Source organism: Lissotriton helveticus, chromosome 3_1 (assembly GCF_964261635.1).
Source record: "Lissotriton helveticus chromosome 3_1, aLisHel1.1, whole genome shotgun sequence".
NCBI lineage: Eukaryota > Metazoa > Chordata > Amphibia > Caudata > Salamandridae > Lissotriton > Lissotriton helveticus.
Window position 1 is genome coordinate 821,353,762 of NC_136061.1, and position 15,401 is coordinate 821,369,162.

Sequence of the window (15,401 nt, forward strand, 5' to 3'; positions counted from 1 at the left end):
TGCCACGTTTCTGGTAGAGTACCTTGTCTGCTAAACTCTAAATCAGTTACAAAAGGCACTTTGCGGTGAGTGCTGAGCAGGCCCTTTAGTGAAAGGGGCCTACAGTCAGCGTGAAAGTGGCTCTATGATAGAGGCAGAGAGTAGGGGCTCATATCCACCGTGTGAATGAGGCTAGATAGACACAATATTGACCTTGTCAAAGGGGAGCAGGTAGGCATGTGGACTGAACTACTCTTTGAAAGGACCCGGGAGCAGGGCCCTGCATTCCTCACTAAGAAACAGTGATCCAGTCTTTCTGTAGAAGAGGCTGGGTTCAGGGCTAGTGGCCATTTATGGGTAGAGGAGAACATTGAAAGCCAGAAGTGAAGTGCATTAAGGAAACATTACAAAGCATCAGACTGTAAGAGCAGGTCAGCATTTTGGATAATTAGCTGTGGTGAAAGAGAGTCTCAGGTGTGGTCTGGCTGGCAGTATGGAATGGAGCCATTATGTTCTTGGCTTACCATTTTAGAAACAATAGAGGTTCTTAAGGACTACATGGGGTGCACTGGCAGACACAGAGGTGCCCCAGTCTTACTACTGCAATTACATGAGGTGCTACAGATGAGAACTGAGGTGAATTTCCAGAACTTTCAAACATATATTTATGGTGTAGGAAGGATGGCATAGGGGTTCCTCAAATGGTTTCACCTAATGCAATGCTTTTGATCTCACAAATATTACACCCATAAATAACACCACCTAAAAATGCAATATCACTAAACAACAACACAAAATCAAACCAATTAATGGTACTACATTAATAGTTGCTGCTGTCAAGGGTAACGTGATATGTAATTTCATGTGTAAGATGATTTCTATCATTTGCAATGACATCTGTTTCATTAATGAAGAGGTCATGAGCACTGCATGTTGTTTATGAGTTATGGTTCGCACAGCTGTTGTGTGAGTTATGGATTGTCATCCTAACCGTAACTTGCGAATTTCAGCGTTTTTTGTTTTTAATTTGTATTCATAACTGCACTTCAACATGTGTTTTTAGGTGAATTTGTGGTGTTATAATCAAAGCTAATCAACATTCAACTTTAACCTTTCCATGGAAATCAGTCTGTCTGTCCGTTCGTCTGTCCGTCCATCCATCCATTCATTCCGGATATAATATTATGGTATGAAAATAACTTGATGTGACACACAACCAAACAGCAGGGAATGGTACCGGTGTGGATGAAGGCACACTGGACGAGTGGCATGGGTACCAGCCTTCTAGGAGCAGCAGAGCTGCTGATGAGCAGAACAGCATCACCTGGAGAGCTGCTTTTGAGGCTCCTGGGGGACAGGCCTGCTTAGGACTGTATGAAACGACCAGACTGACAATGAGATGAGCCGCGCCAATGCCACCCTCGTGAAGTTATGGCCCTGCTGATTGCGCTGCCCTCATGACACATTGGAACGGAACTTGCTTCACCAGAACACATTAGGAAGGACCTGGCAATGCGGATGGAGACCCTTGAGTTCAGTCCCTGGGCATCAGGGACTGGCACGCACCTGACATCTTTAGCTGAAATGATAATTAGGGCCCTGTCGTCTCCGCTGGAAAGAGAGCTTGGGGAAGCGGCCAAGAGGAGGGAACGTCTAGACGAAAAAGTATTTAGAATACCAATTTCAGCTCTAGGTTAGCAGCGGGCGCCTCGCCCAGCTCCTGAGATATGCCCTCTTCGAGTGCCATCTGATGGCATCCGAAGGGGAGAGACACACCTTGACATCAGCCTCAGTTTATTGACACTTCCGGGGCAGACTTGAGGTGACAGACAGAGGGCTGAGAGGACTGGAAAGGGAAGCTAAACATATTTATTCGACACATCATAGGTTTAACTTCACTAAATTTGGGAAATCTTCAGTGGTGGGCAAGTGTGGAGGACATTGGATGGAGTAAAACGTTTTTTTGTTGGATCTCTGTAATGCCAGCCACAGTCCCATATGGCCCCTTCGTATGGGTTTCAATGGTGTCTGCGATGTCAGTAGCATCCAACTAGTCCCTACTATCTCCTTTCATTAACCCATCAGACACCGATATAGATGTAGTCTACATGTACCCAAGGTCAGGGGGAGAGGCAAGTTGGAACACTACCTACATGATCAATAACAGCAAATTTCTCTCGGTCCATGGTGAATGAAGATTTGCCTTTTTTTTTATTTTAAACTATTAGAATAGGCAAAGCCCGCGAGGAGTTATGCGTCTAAATTAAAATAACAACAATCAGATAAAAAAAAGATTGTGCAAGACCTATAGAAGCTGACCTTAGCTACTGCACCACAGAGTTACACAATAGCTCTCAGTTAAGGTATAGACAGATCTCCATACGGCAGGGCGGCATATTCCACCTGAGACATTTGTCTGCTTAAATAGCCTGTCTTCTCGTCTGCTCCGTTGAGTGGCCAGACACCGTATCATCACATTCATAATTACTTACACAGTGACTAATGTTTGTGTGAATTGTCTCTTGAGTGGCCAGATGGCACAAACAATCACCTTATGAGATTGGTAGCATTTTTCCATTCACAGCTCAACAAAACAAAAACAGAACACCCTTCTCACTTTCAGCAGACTAACCTTTCTGTTACAGATGGGGTCACATGGGCTCAGGGCAGGCACTGACTGAAACAATGAATGCCTGAGATGAAAATAGGTGAAACTGCCTTATGTGTCACAATAGAGCAGAAATTGGAGAAAAAAAAATACACCTCACAAACCTGCCCCGGATATACATATTTAACCGAAAAAACGTTAAATCTGCCTAAGTTACATATGGTAGTCTTCCATTTGCTTAAGTATGTTTGTCCAAAGGGAATTTTCCTTGCTTACCCGATGACACCCGCTCCCTCACCTAAGTGTCCCAGATCTTCTTAAGCTACAAGTGACCTCACTTATGTATGGAATTAACCCATAACCCCCTACTTTCAGCTGGCGGATCCCTTCCTTGCTGACATGGCTCAATTTTGGTTCTTTTTTATAAGGCCCACATATAGAACAAATATAGAACATCACAAGCAAATTTTTAGACAAAGAACTAGAAGTGGTTTACTTCATCGCATGATAACAGCTCTAGTTAGAGAATTTCTAGAACAATCTCAGACTTGTTTCTGTGTACAGTCACAAGGGGTCTCTTAATGGGTCATGCATTACAATTTTCCAGCCTGACTGGGGAATTCTGGCGATGAATCATTCACCTGAGCTCCCCGCCCGCTGTGATTGTTAACACAGGCCATGCTGATATGCTCTGCACCGGCCGCAGCTGCTGACCTTCTTCCAATTTCACTTTATTTTTGGGGATATTTGAGTCTTCATGCTGGGTGACCAAATCTCTTAAGCTAGAGTTGCTGATGGTGTAGATTCCCCATTTCTGAAGGACAACTTAAACAAGCAGGCATCCATATCGGTTTAATGTGGAGTCTTGAAATCTGCAAGATGAAGGTCAAACTCCGAAGAAAACATAAAAAGGGAGGCCTGTAATCCTATGCTGGATACCAGGATGTATTTAGAATACCCCTTATCACCTACTGCTTCATTAGTGACCCTTGAGAAGGGCTCTGACACAGAGTTATACCCTGAAACAGAATGAGCATAGTTAAATACAGGACCTTAAGAATCGTACCGTTTAAATTCAGTAGGGTAGGATAGTCCATCATTGGCCCACCATGGTTGGATGCGTGACAGATTTTTATGACATCCACACCTGATTAATTTACATGCAATGGAACTAAATGAAAATAATTTGAATGCCCGGTGGTTATTTTCAAAATATGGCATGAAGCAGGACATGGTGGACACATGGTGGGCAGATCCTGCCGTGTGAAGTCCAGGAAATGCAAAGGAGAAAGTTCAAGCATATCACAGCAAATCTTAATTATGACCCATGATTCTAAACCAAACAAATTGGGCATTCTTCCTATGGCTGGAACTCCTCTAAAATAGGCACTGTGGAACTCAGAAAGGCTTAGTACAGTTAGGAAGGGTAGAAGGGAAAGGTGAGTAAAAATATGAGAGGTGTTTCACCTACCTTGGCACAAAGGTACCATGGTGTTCCAGTTGTAGTACCCTTGAGGATGTCTCAGACAGGTGGCAGCGCTGTGACCAATCACACGATAGCCTGTATCACAAGTAAAACGAATGCTGCCACCTGGTGGGGTGATGCCCTGTCCCCGGACCGCACCATGGAGAGGGGGAGGAGGCAGACTGCAGTACATTGCTGAGCAAAAGAAGAACATAAACAAAATGATGGTGAGGTGAACCAGGTTGTAGTTATGAGTCAAGAGACTGAGTGGCAATGAGCCCTAAAGATAATCTATTAATCGAAACCCCATTTCTTTTAATTGATACCCACATATTTATTTAACTGGCGCTGCAATTATTAATTTTGGCTGTTTTGCAGAGCACCTGTGATTAGTATGCAGTAGAACAGGGGCGAGAATCCCGTACCTCACTCATTTTCTATTTCTTTTTTGCATGTATTATTAGTCATTATATTTTAGCCCAGATTATGAATTGGATTTTGGAGCAGCAAATCAGCACACAAATCAACTTTGTCTAGAGCCAATGAGACTTCTGCTTGTGTGTGCTTACAGTGCTAAACAATGATTATGCTGGGCATTATCAGGAGGTAAATGCCACTGCTCAAGTTTTGCATCGCAGTCCAAAGGTGGGAGTGCCTAGTGGAGGAAATTATTAATGATAAAGCCATCTCTCCCATTGATTAACGTTCTCAAAACATATCTGCTAGATACAGCGAGGAATTCTTTTCATGCTTTACTTCTAAAAAGTTAACATGAATTACCTGCTTTTTGGTTTAAAGTTCTTCCTTAGCAGTAACATTGGTGTGGCTTTGAAGCATAGTGAGTACTTTTTGAAAAACAAAGCAGTAGCAGACAAAGCTGTTAATATCGCACATTGATTGGTTGGTGGAGTTGTCAGCGAGGTAGAAAGTAGATTGCTATTTCCAGTTAATGCCCTCTTGATAACTGAGCTAATTGGCCAGCACAGACTGAACATTAACCTGAATATTTAAACATTAGTGGTTTCCGCCCAGGTCTTTAAGAATGGTTAATACATTCTCAGTGAGCCTCGGCTGTTGTTAATAGCCCAAAATACAACTATAATAATAATCCACATTTGTAAAGCGCACAATCACCTGTAAGGGTCTATAGGCGCTGGGGGTCGTCGGGAAGATTAAGCAAGCTATTGCCCAGAGTCACATGGTGCTGGGCTAATCTGCCGCCAGTGTCGGGGATCGAACCGTGATCCCCGGATTCCGGAGTGAGTCGCCCTAGCCGCGGCGCCACACCTCTATCACAACTATGGGTCTGAGACAAAGACAAGCTTGCATAATGAGGCAAAGGGCAAATTACATCTATTATGTCCAATAGCATGTGGGTAAGAAGGTTATAATGAACACCCCAAAAGCCGCCCAATACAGAGAAATATGCACACTAACACTGTAGCTGTCACAACCAAGAAAGCAGGAAGACCACATAGCCTTATAGCTCGCCCTAGAGGGCTATACCGGCTATTAAAGGCCTTCTCCAGCATTAAGGGCCCCGAGCCGAAGGCGAGGGCCTTCAACAAGGGAGAGGGACTTTAATAGCGGTATAGCCCTTCTACGAAGGGCTCTAAGGCTATTAGAACATTCTATCACTAGAGGACAGAATCTTCTAACAAAAAAAATGAAGCCTTTTGGGAGCGTGAGGGTACTGGAATCCCCTCAGGCTCCCTGAACCTTTTGTTCACAGCCAGAGCCTTGAACAAAGAAACATTGGAATGTTGGAGCTCCAGGCTTATACCAGCCATTATAAGCCCAGAGCACTCCATTGTTTTCAATGGAGCTCCCAACATTCCAATGTTCTAATAGGAGTTAATGTCTCAGTTCTAAGTATTCTAATTGGCTAAGCCAATTGCAGCATTCCATAAAATATAGTTTGTGTACATTAATTCATTGCCTTCATGATAAAAAAGTGATGTTCATGCTCCAGTCATTGCTGTTTATTAAATTGGTTAACTTGTAAAATGTACTTAATTTGTAACATTGATGTGTCTCTTTTGACTAACCTGAATAGCGGATTTTAAAGCCTTTTCTGGCATAAGCATGATCAGAGGACCAGCGCAGGTAGACGCTGCTACCAGAACTAACTACCGTCAGGGGTGCCGAGTAGTTTCCGCTTAAAGACATCAAACGTGGACTCTGACCAGATGGGCCTTTAAGGAGAAATTCAGGAAAATAATTAATTTACTGATGAGTGTGCTTCACATACCAAAACTTTCACAAATGAGCCTTCTCCATACTTGCCATGGAACAGCATAACTAAATGGTTTCCTAAAACACAATGGACTCACAAGAGTACTGCGCACGGGCCAAAGGATGTGTTCAGAATCACATGAAAAACAAGTGCCATGAACAAGAGGATTACAATTTCAATACCGGCAATATAAACCAGGACAACAATTTATATGCAGTCTGTTCCAAAAAGAAGTGAGAAGTGAACATATATGAGAACATAAAAAAAATAGAGTAGGCAACAGACATACTTTATATAGAAACCTTCTGGGCAGATTTTCTTGTTAGACTAGAATGGGTGCTTGGTAAAAATCTTCATACATCTCCTATATTGGCACTTCTGCAAGTTTTCCTAGTTCTCTCACCCTAGCTTGTGAAATCAAACAATGGATTTCTCTTACTTTGTGAGTAGCTAATACATTGCTTTTTTAAATTAATCTGTTTTTAAAGCTCCAATAATAGTTAGATTTGCAAAAAGTATTTAGTTACATCTAGACCAGAGTAATCTCTATGATCAGATGGAATTTCCATTGTGTTGAGTGGTGTATCTATGCTTTGGAAAAAACAGGATGGTCAGGCAAAAACCTAACCCTCAAAAAAGGGCAAAAAGACAGTTGTGGAGCACAAATGATTACAGAAGGGATCAATGCGGCACTATAACACCAGGGTATTTGAGAAGGTTTTAGAGAGGATAAGAATTGCTCTTTGGTGTCCAGCACTGGTGTCAACACATTTAAATTAGAAGGCTTATAAATAACTCCAATATGCTAGTTAGTCATCCCAGGAGCAAGGAAACACAGGAAATGAAACTACATTCTTAACTTTGTTAGTGGAAGTACTGCGCCCAGAGTCGTATCCTGTGAACACAGGAAAGCACCAGTTAATATGTAACGGTGTACCAAACACCTGCACGTCAAAGGTATGGATCAGGAATCTCGAGGGGAGAATATCGAATAGTCACAATATCGACCAGAATATCAAGGACCAAAATATAATATCAACAAGGTACATTGATTTAAGGGTATTGTTTTTTGCCTACTTTCTTCATAGAAAGTTTCAAGGTGATCCGTCAATCGGGGACCAAGAAAAAGGGAGGGTCCCAAAGCCCATGCATTTTCCATAGACTTTGTTGAATAGCACTACTGCAAAAACTGAATAGAATTAAAATTTGGCAGGAAGTAAGATATTGGCTTTACGTAGGGTAATAAAATATTACTTTACATTAAAAAACTCCTAGAAATTACCTTAAAAAAGTTTGAAGTGACGTTATAGTTAGGAACTGTAATTATATCTTACTTTACTTTTAAAGAAGAACCTTAGAAATTCACCCAAAAAAATAAAGGTTAACGTAACATTATAGTTAGGTGAAAATTGCAGCGACAACATGTTTTAAACTCAAAAAAACACTGTAATATAACAGTTATAGTGATCATAAGAAACTACAAATTGTGCCCTAAAGTAACCATAACTCGCACCCTAGCCATGCACAGCAAATTGCGTCACATATTACATCACTCACAACTTGTTCTATAATATCATTGCTAACATCACTACAACATTTAAAAATACATTTTTATGACAAAACTGTGCATGGCAGGGGAATGAGTTATAGTTACTTAAGGGAATGAGTATAGTTACTTGCAGTTTTATAGAAGCTCTAAACAATGATACCGAAAGAGCCATTGAACTCCACCTCGAGAATGAGCTCTTCTGGAGATTCCATAACTATTATCTTCACCTTCCCATCAATGTCACCAATAGGTGTTTCCCTCAGCGGCTCTGGCAATGTCACAAGCATCATCCCTGGCAAGTCATTCAGATCAGTCGAGGGGTGTCCTTCTGGAGATGGTCCAAGCAAATTGACTATGATGGTATAGGATAGTGCTAGCTTTTGCATAAAATTGGTCTTCTTAGGATGGAGCCACTGGAGTTTGGAGAAATAATCTTCTCATGACTGTTATTAGATTGATTCCCATCACCTGGGTACTGCTCCAATTATGCACACTTGGTTGCTAGCTTATTTGGCACTGCTGCACTTGGTGCCTGTCTTGAACAACTATTGCTGTCCTGCACCTGGTCTTCCCTAACTTGCATGACCATGCTTATACCAGTTCGGAATAGATGAAGGTGAACCACCCCATCAGTTATTCTCACCCTGATTTGAAGGAAGGAAACACATTGTCATCCTCCTACAGCCGGGTTGTCCATCATTGGTAGAGGAGGGCTAGATCCATCCATCCATCCATCCATCCATCCATTCACCCACCCATCCATCGATCTCACACACAAACACACATATATGCTCCCGCTGGCTGGGAGCAGACTTCGCAGGGATACAGAACAGCGCTTGCTCAGGGGTTTAACACAGGCCCCTGCAGCCCCTGCTGGGTGGGGTGGGGCCCAACCTCTAGGGGGCCCACTCAGCACATCACTCAGGCCTGAGAGCTCCGGATTAAATCTGGAGCGAGAGCCCCTCTGTGTACCTTGCAGGTGGGCCCTCAACTTTCATTACACTACTGAGCTTGTTCCTGCTCAGGAGGAGCAAGCATAAATAGCTGCTCCCTCTGGGAGAGAGCAATGCTGGCCACCGCACCATGCAGGGAGCCAGCTGAGACCGTGAAGTTCCCGGGGCTCTCCCTGTGGCCCCCACGATGTGGTTTGTGGGAGCCCCCGGGCCAAAGAAGGCTCAGGGTGGGGGTCGTGAAGCCCTCTTTTTAAAGGTGATACAACCCTGGGAGAATGGGATCCCTAGGGCATATGAAGGCTTGGGCAGAGGGGCCACGCAGGCCTCCTACATTTGCTAGCGGAATTTGGCCCCTGTCCTGGAGCCTTATTAGGCCGTGCGGCCTAATAATGCTCAGGGAGGAGTGCCCCATGCCCCCTCCCCTTTAAAACATTAAAATAGTGGATGTATGATGTTTCTGATTCTTTTATAGGAAACCTAACTTGCCCAGATAAGTTCTTATAGGTACAAATATACTATCCATTTCATAGCAAAAACCTTAACTTACCATTAAATATCTCAAACTCATCATACTCTTTCTCACTCAGGAAGTATTCAATGTTTAAGGAGATGTTATATCCAGGCTCCACCTTAATGACCCAAGAGCAAATCTGGTACTGTGGGAAGGTAGCGGGAAAGCTCTGGCTTATGATAACCCCCATGGATGCAGTCAGGACCTCGTTCATTGGGCAGTGCACTGAAAGAGATAGAAGAAAGACTACTGAGCATGTGCAGTCAATGGTCTGAGCACACCAATCATTATACAGCATGAGTGGTCATATATCAGGATTCAGTGTCATGTCCTACAGCCCCACAACAAACAACAAGAAATGCAATAAACTGCACAGGACACACTACAAATGTAATAGCCTTTTGCAGCTTTTTCAGTTATTCCACACCTGGTGGTGAACCTGGTAAGAAAAAGTGTTTTTAATCAAGCTAGTATTCTTGTAGTTTTCAGGACATACACATCTCTGCAGCAGGTGTGTTAAAACTCCGAGCTGTCTTATTGGCAAGCATGCATACCTATGCACCCAGACATCCGTTAATGATCTAGTGGAGACTCTCGTTGAGCCACTTAGAGCAGCATCTTCACTTTACGCAGTCTGATAGCAATTAAAATAAGAAGGCCTATATATGGCTAGAGGGCCCTGGAATGATGACACCATTCATGAAGATTTTATTGAATTTATATACTTTATTTCTGCATTAAATTTTGATGCACAGTGTTCAATGGAAGCTTTCAGAGGGAGAACAGTTCCCTTTCATAATAAAAAAGCGAGTGCTCATGAAATAGCGGAATTAAGTATTTATTTATGTGGCACTTTCGTCTAGGTGCATTGCAGGTAATGAATATCAATAAAGTCCTTTAGATCTGCCTCACTCAAAACACTATTTATGAAACAAATTGCGACTGCTTGCATTTCTATCTGTGAATTATACCATCCATAGAAAAAAGGTTTTTCTTTTGCTAATAACTTCGGCCCAGTTTGACGAAACTGCAAGAAACTTTTGCAAAGCAAATTACCCAGTTTTGGCTGACCTTAGAAAGTTGCAAAGAGCTCGAACAAAGCAGGGAAGATGTTATAAGAGTGAGAAGAATTTTATTCTTGTGAATGCTCGCATATCAATAAAAATCCTTTCCTTAGATGTTTGTAATTGTTGTGGTTTAATTCCGTTCAGACATTATTGAAAATGTTGCCCAAAAATCCGAAATACAAGAAGTTCAGCTAGCTAGACAGAAAACCTCCTGAAATCTGTTGACACAAGAAATGTGAATATCACCCGAAAGGTGACTGGCTATGTTGAGTTGAGCTTTTGCACACCTTACACCATGTTGTGACTTACAGAGAAAGAAATATCCTTGGAGGCATGGGCGGCATTCTGTACTTTACTTAATCACATGGAGGGCAAGAGCAACAGGCCAGGTAACATCTATTTTATGCTTAAAAAATGCTCAATTTAAGGGCATCATCTGCAAATTTGAACAGTGCTCATTTTGACTTACATTTTCTATTGCAGCGTGTACTGACTGCATCCCGCAGCACACGCCACAGTGGAAAAGATACACTTTTGTCGCATTGTAATAAGGGCAATGGGACCACTGACTCTTTGTTGGGCGATCCCACTTCCGCTATGGTGCTGGTCGGATGATAGTCGGACCAGCATCGTAATGATGCCCTTAGTGTGATAAAAAGTGAACACGTGTCTGAGAAAGTGCAAACAGAATTTTTAAAAGTAGTAGCCACTGATACAGCAGGCTCTACGGCCAGACAGCAAAGACTAGAGCATGGCGGACAGCCTTCTAGAAACAGTGTTAGGCTCTGGGGATAAGGGAGATGGGCATAGTGCATAATTCAAGGCAACACCGCGTGTTTAGAACTGGCTGGCCAGTACCAAAGGCTTTGTGCAGTCATCTCTGGTGATGACGATTGAGGACAAATGGCCCCCTGAGCACTGCCAAATTCCATGCCATTGAGCTGTGTGAATGGGCACAGACCAATTGCCCTTCCTCATATGCTCTAACGAAAAGAATCAGTCATCGGCTGTGAGCAGATTCCACCAGTCATGGTTGATGGACATTGTTGGCAACCTTTGAGACTGTTGGAATGATTAGACTCGCTATCGAGAGAGAACTACTTCCAGACTGCTCTTAGGCCAGGGATCAGAGCCTGCTGGGCACAACCACATAATGTGCCCAGCAGGCTATTATAGGAGGGGCTTGAGAAACAGGGAGAGGTCTGAAGCCATGCAAAGTGGGCCTTGAAATCAGGGCGAGGTGGCAGGGCCAAAGGCCACACTGTGCTCACAATGTCTGCTGAGCACAACTTTGCTTGGTTCTCTACACCCCTCTAAGACTTTCACTGTGAACCCTGTCTCTTGACTAAGAAAAGCTCAGGTGCTGTATTCTGAAGCTAGTGGTTTTCTTTGGCTTGGAATGTACTGAATGGTGTGTCCTCTGCTTATCAGACCAATACGAGATAGCAGCTCGCACACCATAAGCATCATCACTTGCACCAAGTGTGATTACCTCAAGAGAAATAACCACAGTGCGCAGCTGACGTGAATGTTTTGTGTCAGGGGCTTGGAGCACAGTGGCAGATTTGTGGCATGACGTACCCTCACTCTTCCAATCAAAGACACATGCGCTAACATATTATTAATATAGTTATTATTGGTAGTAGTATTATGATTAGTGATAACAGTAGGACATTACCTTCACAGCTCGGAGGGGGGCCTTCAAACTGAAGGTGGGTTCCCAATCTGCAGGTCAGTATCTCGGTCCCTATCAAGGTAAAGCCAGGAAGGCATCTGTACCTCACAATGTCACCTTAGGGAGAAAACGAGAACAGAAATTATCCATCACCGCCATCAACAAGTACTACGGTTGCAAAAAATCTGGATTCATGAGTATGTAACCTTCGGGCTTCTAGGCAGAAAAGTGTGTGTGTGGATGTGTGTGTGTGTGTGTGTCTGTCTGTGTGTGTGCATGTGTGTGCAGGTTTGTTTTGGACTGTGTTGTAAGTACTACGGCCTGAAATACTCGGTCTTTGTTTGCACACTGGCTGCTTTGTAACATCTGCGTTGACTGATTGATACATGAATCTGTTCTAGTACCAAACCATGATTCACAGGAAGTTGCTCAAACGCCTACCTCAACAGGATAAGGCAGGGATTGTTGTGTGATTACTGCGAAAGGCTGCAAGTTCAGCGGTGGCAGCCTACAACAGAGAGCACAACTACATGCTCGCATTAATCGTGAACGAATGCTGACATTTGTTTTGAAACAGTCTCTGTCCACAAACAAGCATCTGCAATGCAATAGGTCGCGCATTTTCACAAGTTTGAGCTATTGGCATTGTTAATGGCAATGCCTTTTATTTATATATTGTTTTTTAAAACATAAATAAAAGGCAGTCATTTACAATGCCAATAGCTTAAACTCTTGCAAATGCGAGAACTATTGCATTCCAAATGCTTGAAGGAATCGCTGAATTGCCCCCCTTCTGTCTCCCATGGCCCCTGAAGAGCTCCCTGTTTGCTACGAGTTAAATAAACAAGCCGGTGGTCACAACAGCGCAAGAGAGACCCTCCTGCCACATGCAATAAGATAAACTCCTCAAACAAAATAGTGCTTAAAGACTAAAGGAGTAGTACTGTGTAACAACTGAAGTAAAAGGGCCAGTCCTCATGTGAGGTTACAAATTAAGACAACGCGGTACTAAGGCGGGACTAACAAGCCTAATAACAAATCAGATGCCAGCATTTAAAAAGGACAGTGACACAAGCCAATAACAAATATGGGCGCAGAGTGAGCAGGGCTTCAAGTACATACTCCAATACAGCATGGCTGACAGAGCAGCGCATGCGTTGCCCATGCTCGACCTAAAGAGGAACAGGATTTTTATTTCCCAGACTAGGCTCAGTTCGGGGAACAATAGCGACTGGGCTCCTACTCCTGAGGAGTAGGAAGGTGGGGCCTTCTGAGGAGGAACAGCGGGGGCTGGCATGGAGGGGAGCTAGTCTTGCGCAACCTCTTCTCCCAAACCAAACTAGTTGGGGCTGATCAAAGGTAACAAAGGAACCTGCACGGTGGTGGAATGTTCAGCTCGGTGGGTGGATGTTCTACAGATCAAGTCCATCGGCTTTTAAACCCTCGGGGATACACCCGTCCCCAGTGAGTACAGCGTCTGTGCGCCAACCTCCGCTTTCCTTGCAGCGCTGCCAGTTTATCCAGATAGCGCGTTACAGCGGTAAGGGCTGTACAGGATTCCGGGCGTGTTAATCTATCACCAGCAGTAAAACACTCAAAAAACCGGTGTGCTGATCAACACAACATATCTCACTAAAGTACTGCACGGAAAGACACGTTGGGTAAATAAGTGGTTCCGGGCCAGGGAGGCAGGAGTTATTTACAGAAGACACGGAAGACAGGTATTCAGGGTGGCAGAGGAAACGCGACGATCTACGTCCCAGCCCCGAATTGCTGTGCCAGATTATATTACAAATGGATCGGGTTTGCTGTCTACTGCAACTACTCTTCAGATCAATATATTATTGACACACATACATATTAATAGTGAAGAAAAGTTCTGATTTCAGGGAACTAGAAAATAATATTAATATTTTAAACACTTATACGTACAGCATTACTGTTAGTACTACTAATACAATTTTTTAGTGGGCAGCACTACTGAAAAGAATCGTATTTATAGCTTCGTCAGGAGTTGTAAGCGCTACATTAAATACAATTGAATCGTGCACAAAATACATCGTATTAGTGAGAAGTATGCTTTTTTGTGAACCAGGACAGGGTGCGGCGCTAAGGCCAGAGCTGCCCACATTGGAACTGGGGCACCAGGTTCGAGTCTCGGCGTCAATGGGCAAATAACTTAATTTCCCAGGACCTAAAAAATAAAAACAAAACGATTTCGCCCTAAAATGATAGACAAAACAAGGTCCATCATTGTCTCTATGTAATGTAACTAGTCCTCGAGTAAAGAGCGAGTTCGCATTATAAAACAAGGAGCAGCTAGAGATGCTCCCGAGTAACAGGAGCAAGGATCCCTCAAGCTGACCAGAGAAAAGAGGCATATACATGGACTCTATGGTAAACAAAATCTATAGATAGAACAAGCCAGGCAGCAAGCACGCTCAAAAACTTCGAACAAATGCAACAGTAGGATAGCGATTTGGAGACTTTCAGAAAGATATGGTTCTGACGGCGGCCCTGCCTGGGTGAGGATAGTCCTGTCGGAGTGACTTGGATCAGCTTCACTGACGGCAATCCTACTCCACAATCATCGACCCCACTTGTTCGCCTGCAATACTACCAGAGTGGTAGCAATTTTGTGAGAGTAGCAGTACTTCTACTGCCAAGAGTGACCACAATCTTGTTAGTGAGTGTGATCCTGATTCAGGGGACGCAGTTCTGCCAGAGTGACAGTAATCGTGTATTAATCCTGAGTTAATAAGTGAAATCCCGAGAAACTGCAGTCAGTCTTGTTAAAGTGAAAACATACCTGCTTTAGTGCCCGACGTTCTAGTTTAACTTTAGTACAGAAAACAAAGCGAATGCACTTTTTTGTCAGTGACAGCAAACCTCCCTTAGTTACTATAATTCTGCTAGAATGCAATCGTGTCTATGTCAGCGAACCTGCCTTAGTGTGTACAATCCTTCTTTGGTGACTGCAACCACGTCCTAATTAGTGGATTCCTGTGTTAGGAACCGCTATCTTTCCCCAGTGACAACAAACCTGCATTAAACACATTAGTGACAGCACCCGTGCCTGTCTGAGTATAATGGTTAAAGCGCTACTTGAGGTCCAATGGAACCCACCTCTCAAGCCAAAGCGTGTACACACATATATTCCCAGACTGCTCGTGAGTGCTTCCCTATGCCCAGTCTGGACACTCACCTGCAGGAAACAGTCAGCTCCACTTTGGTGGCCGGAATGCTAGCGCTGAAGGGGCTAGAGTCTCCGCTGGGCGCCGGAACCCTGAATCCATAGTCCATCATGTCCAGGACGGGCTTCTCCGATCCGTACATGGGGGCGGCCGGGGAAGCCACG

At 43.6% G+C, this 15,401-nt stretch overlaps 1 protein-coding gene across 1 annotated transcript in view; it reads right to left on the reverse strand.

Moving 5' to 3' along the window:
• The window catches only part of CSMD2 (CUB and Sushi multiple domains 2), a 607,842-nt gene that overhangs the window by 189,524 nt on the left and 402,917 nt on the right, over positions 1–15,401 (reverse strand). The window contains exons 41-44 of the mRNA XM_078683053.1: positions 12,047–12,160; positions 9,338–9,526; positions 6,101–6,247; positions 4,059–4,247 (exon numbers count right to left, since the gene is read on the reverse strand). Coding sequence (XP_078539179.1) covers positions 4,059–4,247; positions 6,101–6,247; positions 9,338–9,526; positions 12,047–12,160 — 639 coding nt within the window. The remainder of the gene's footprint in view (positions 1–4,058; positions 4,248–6,100; positions 6,248–9,337; positions 9,527–12,046; positions 12,161–15,401) is intronic.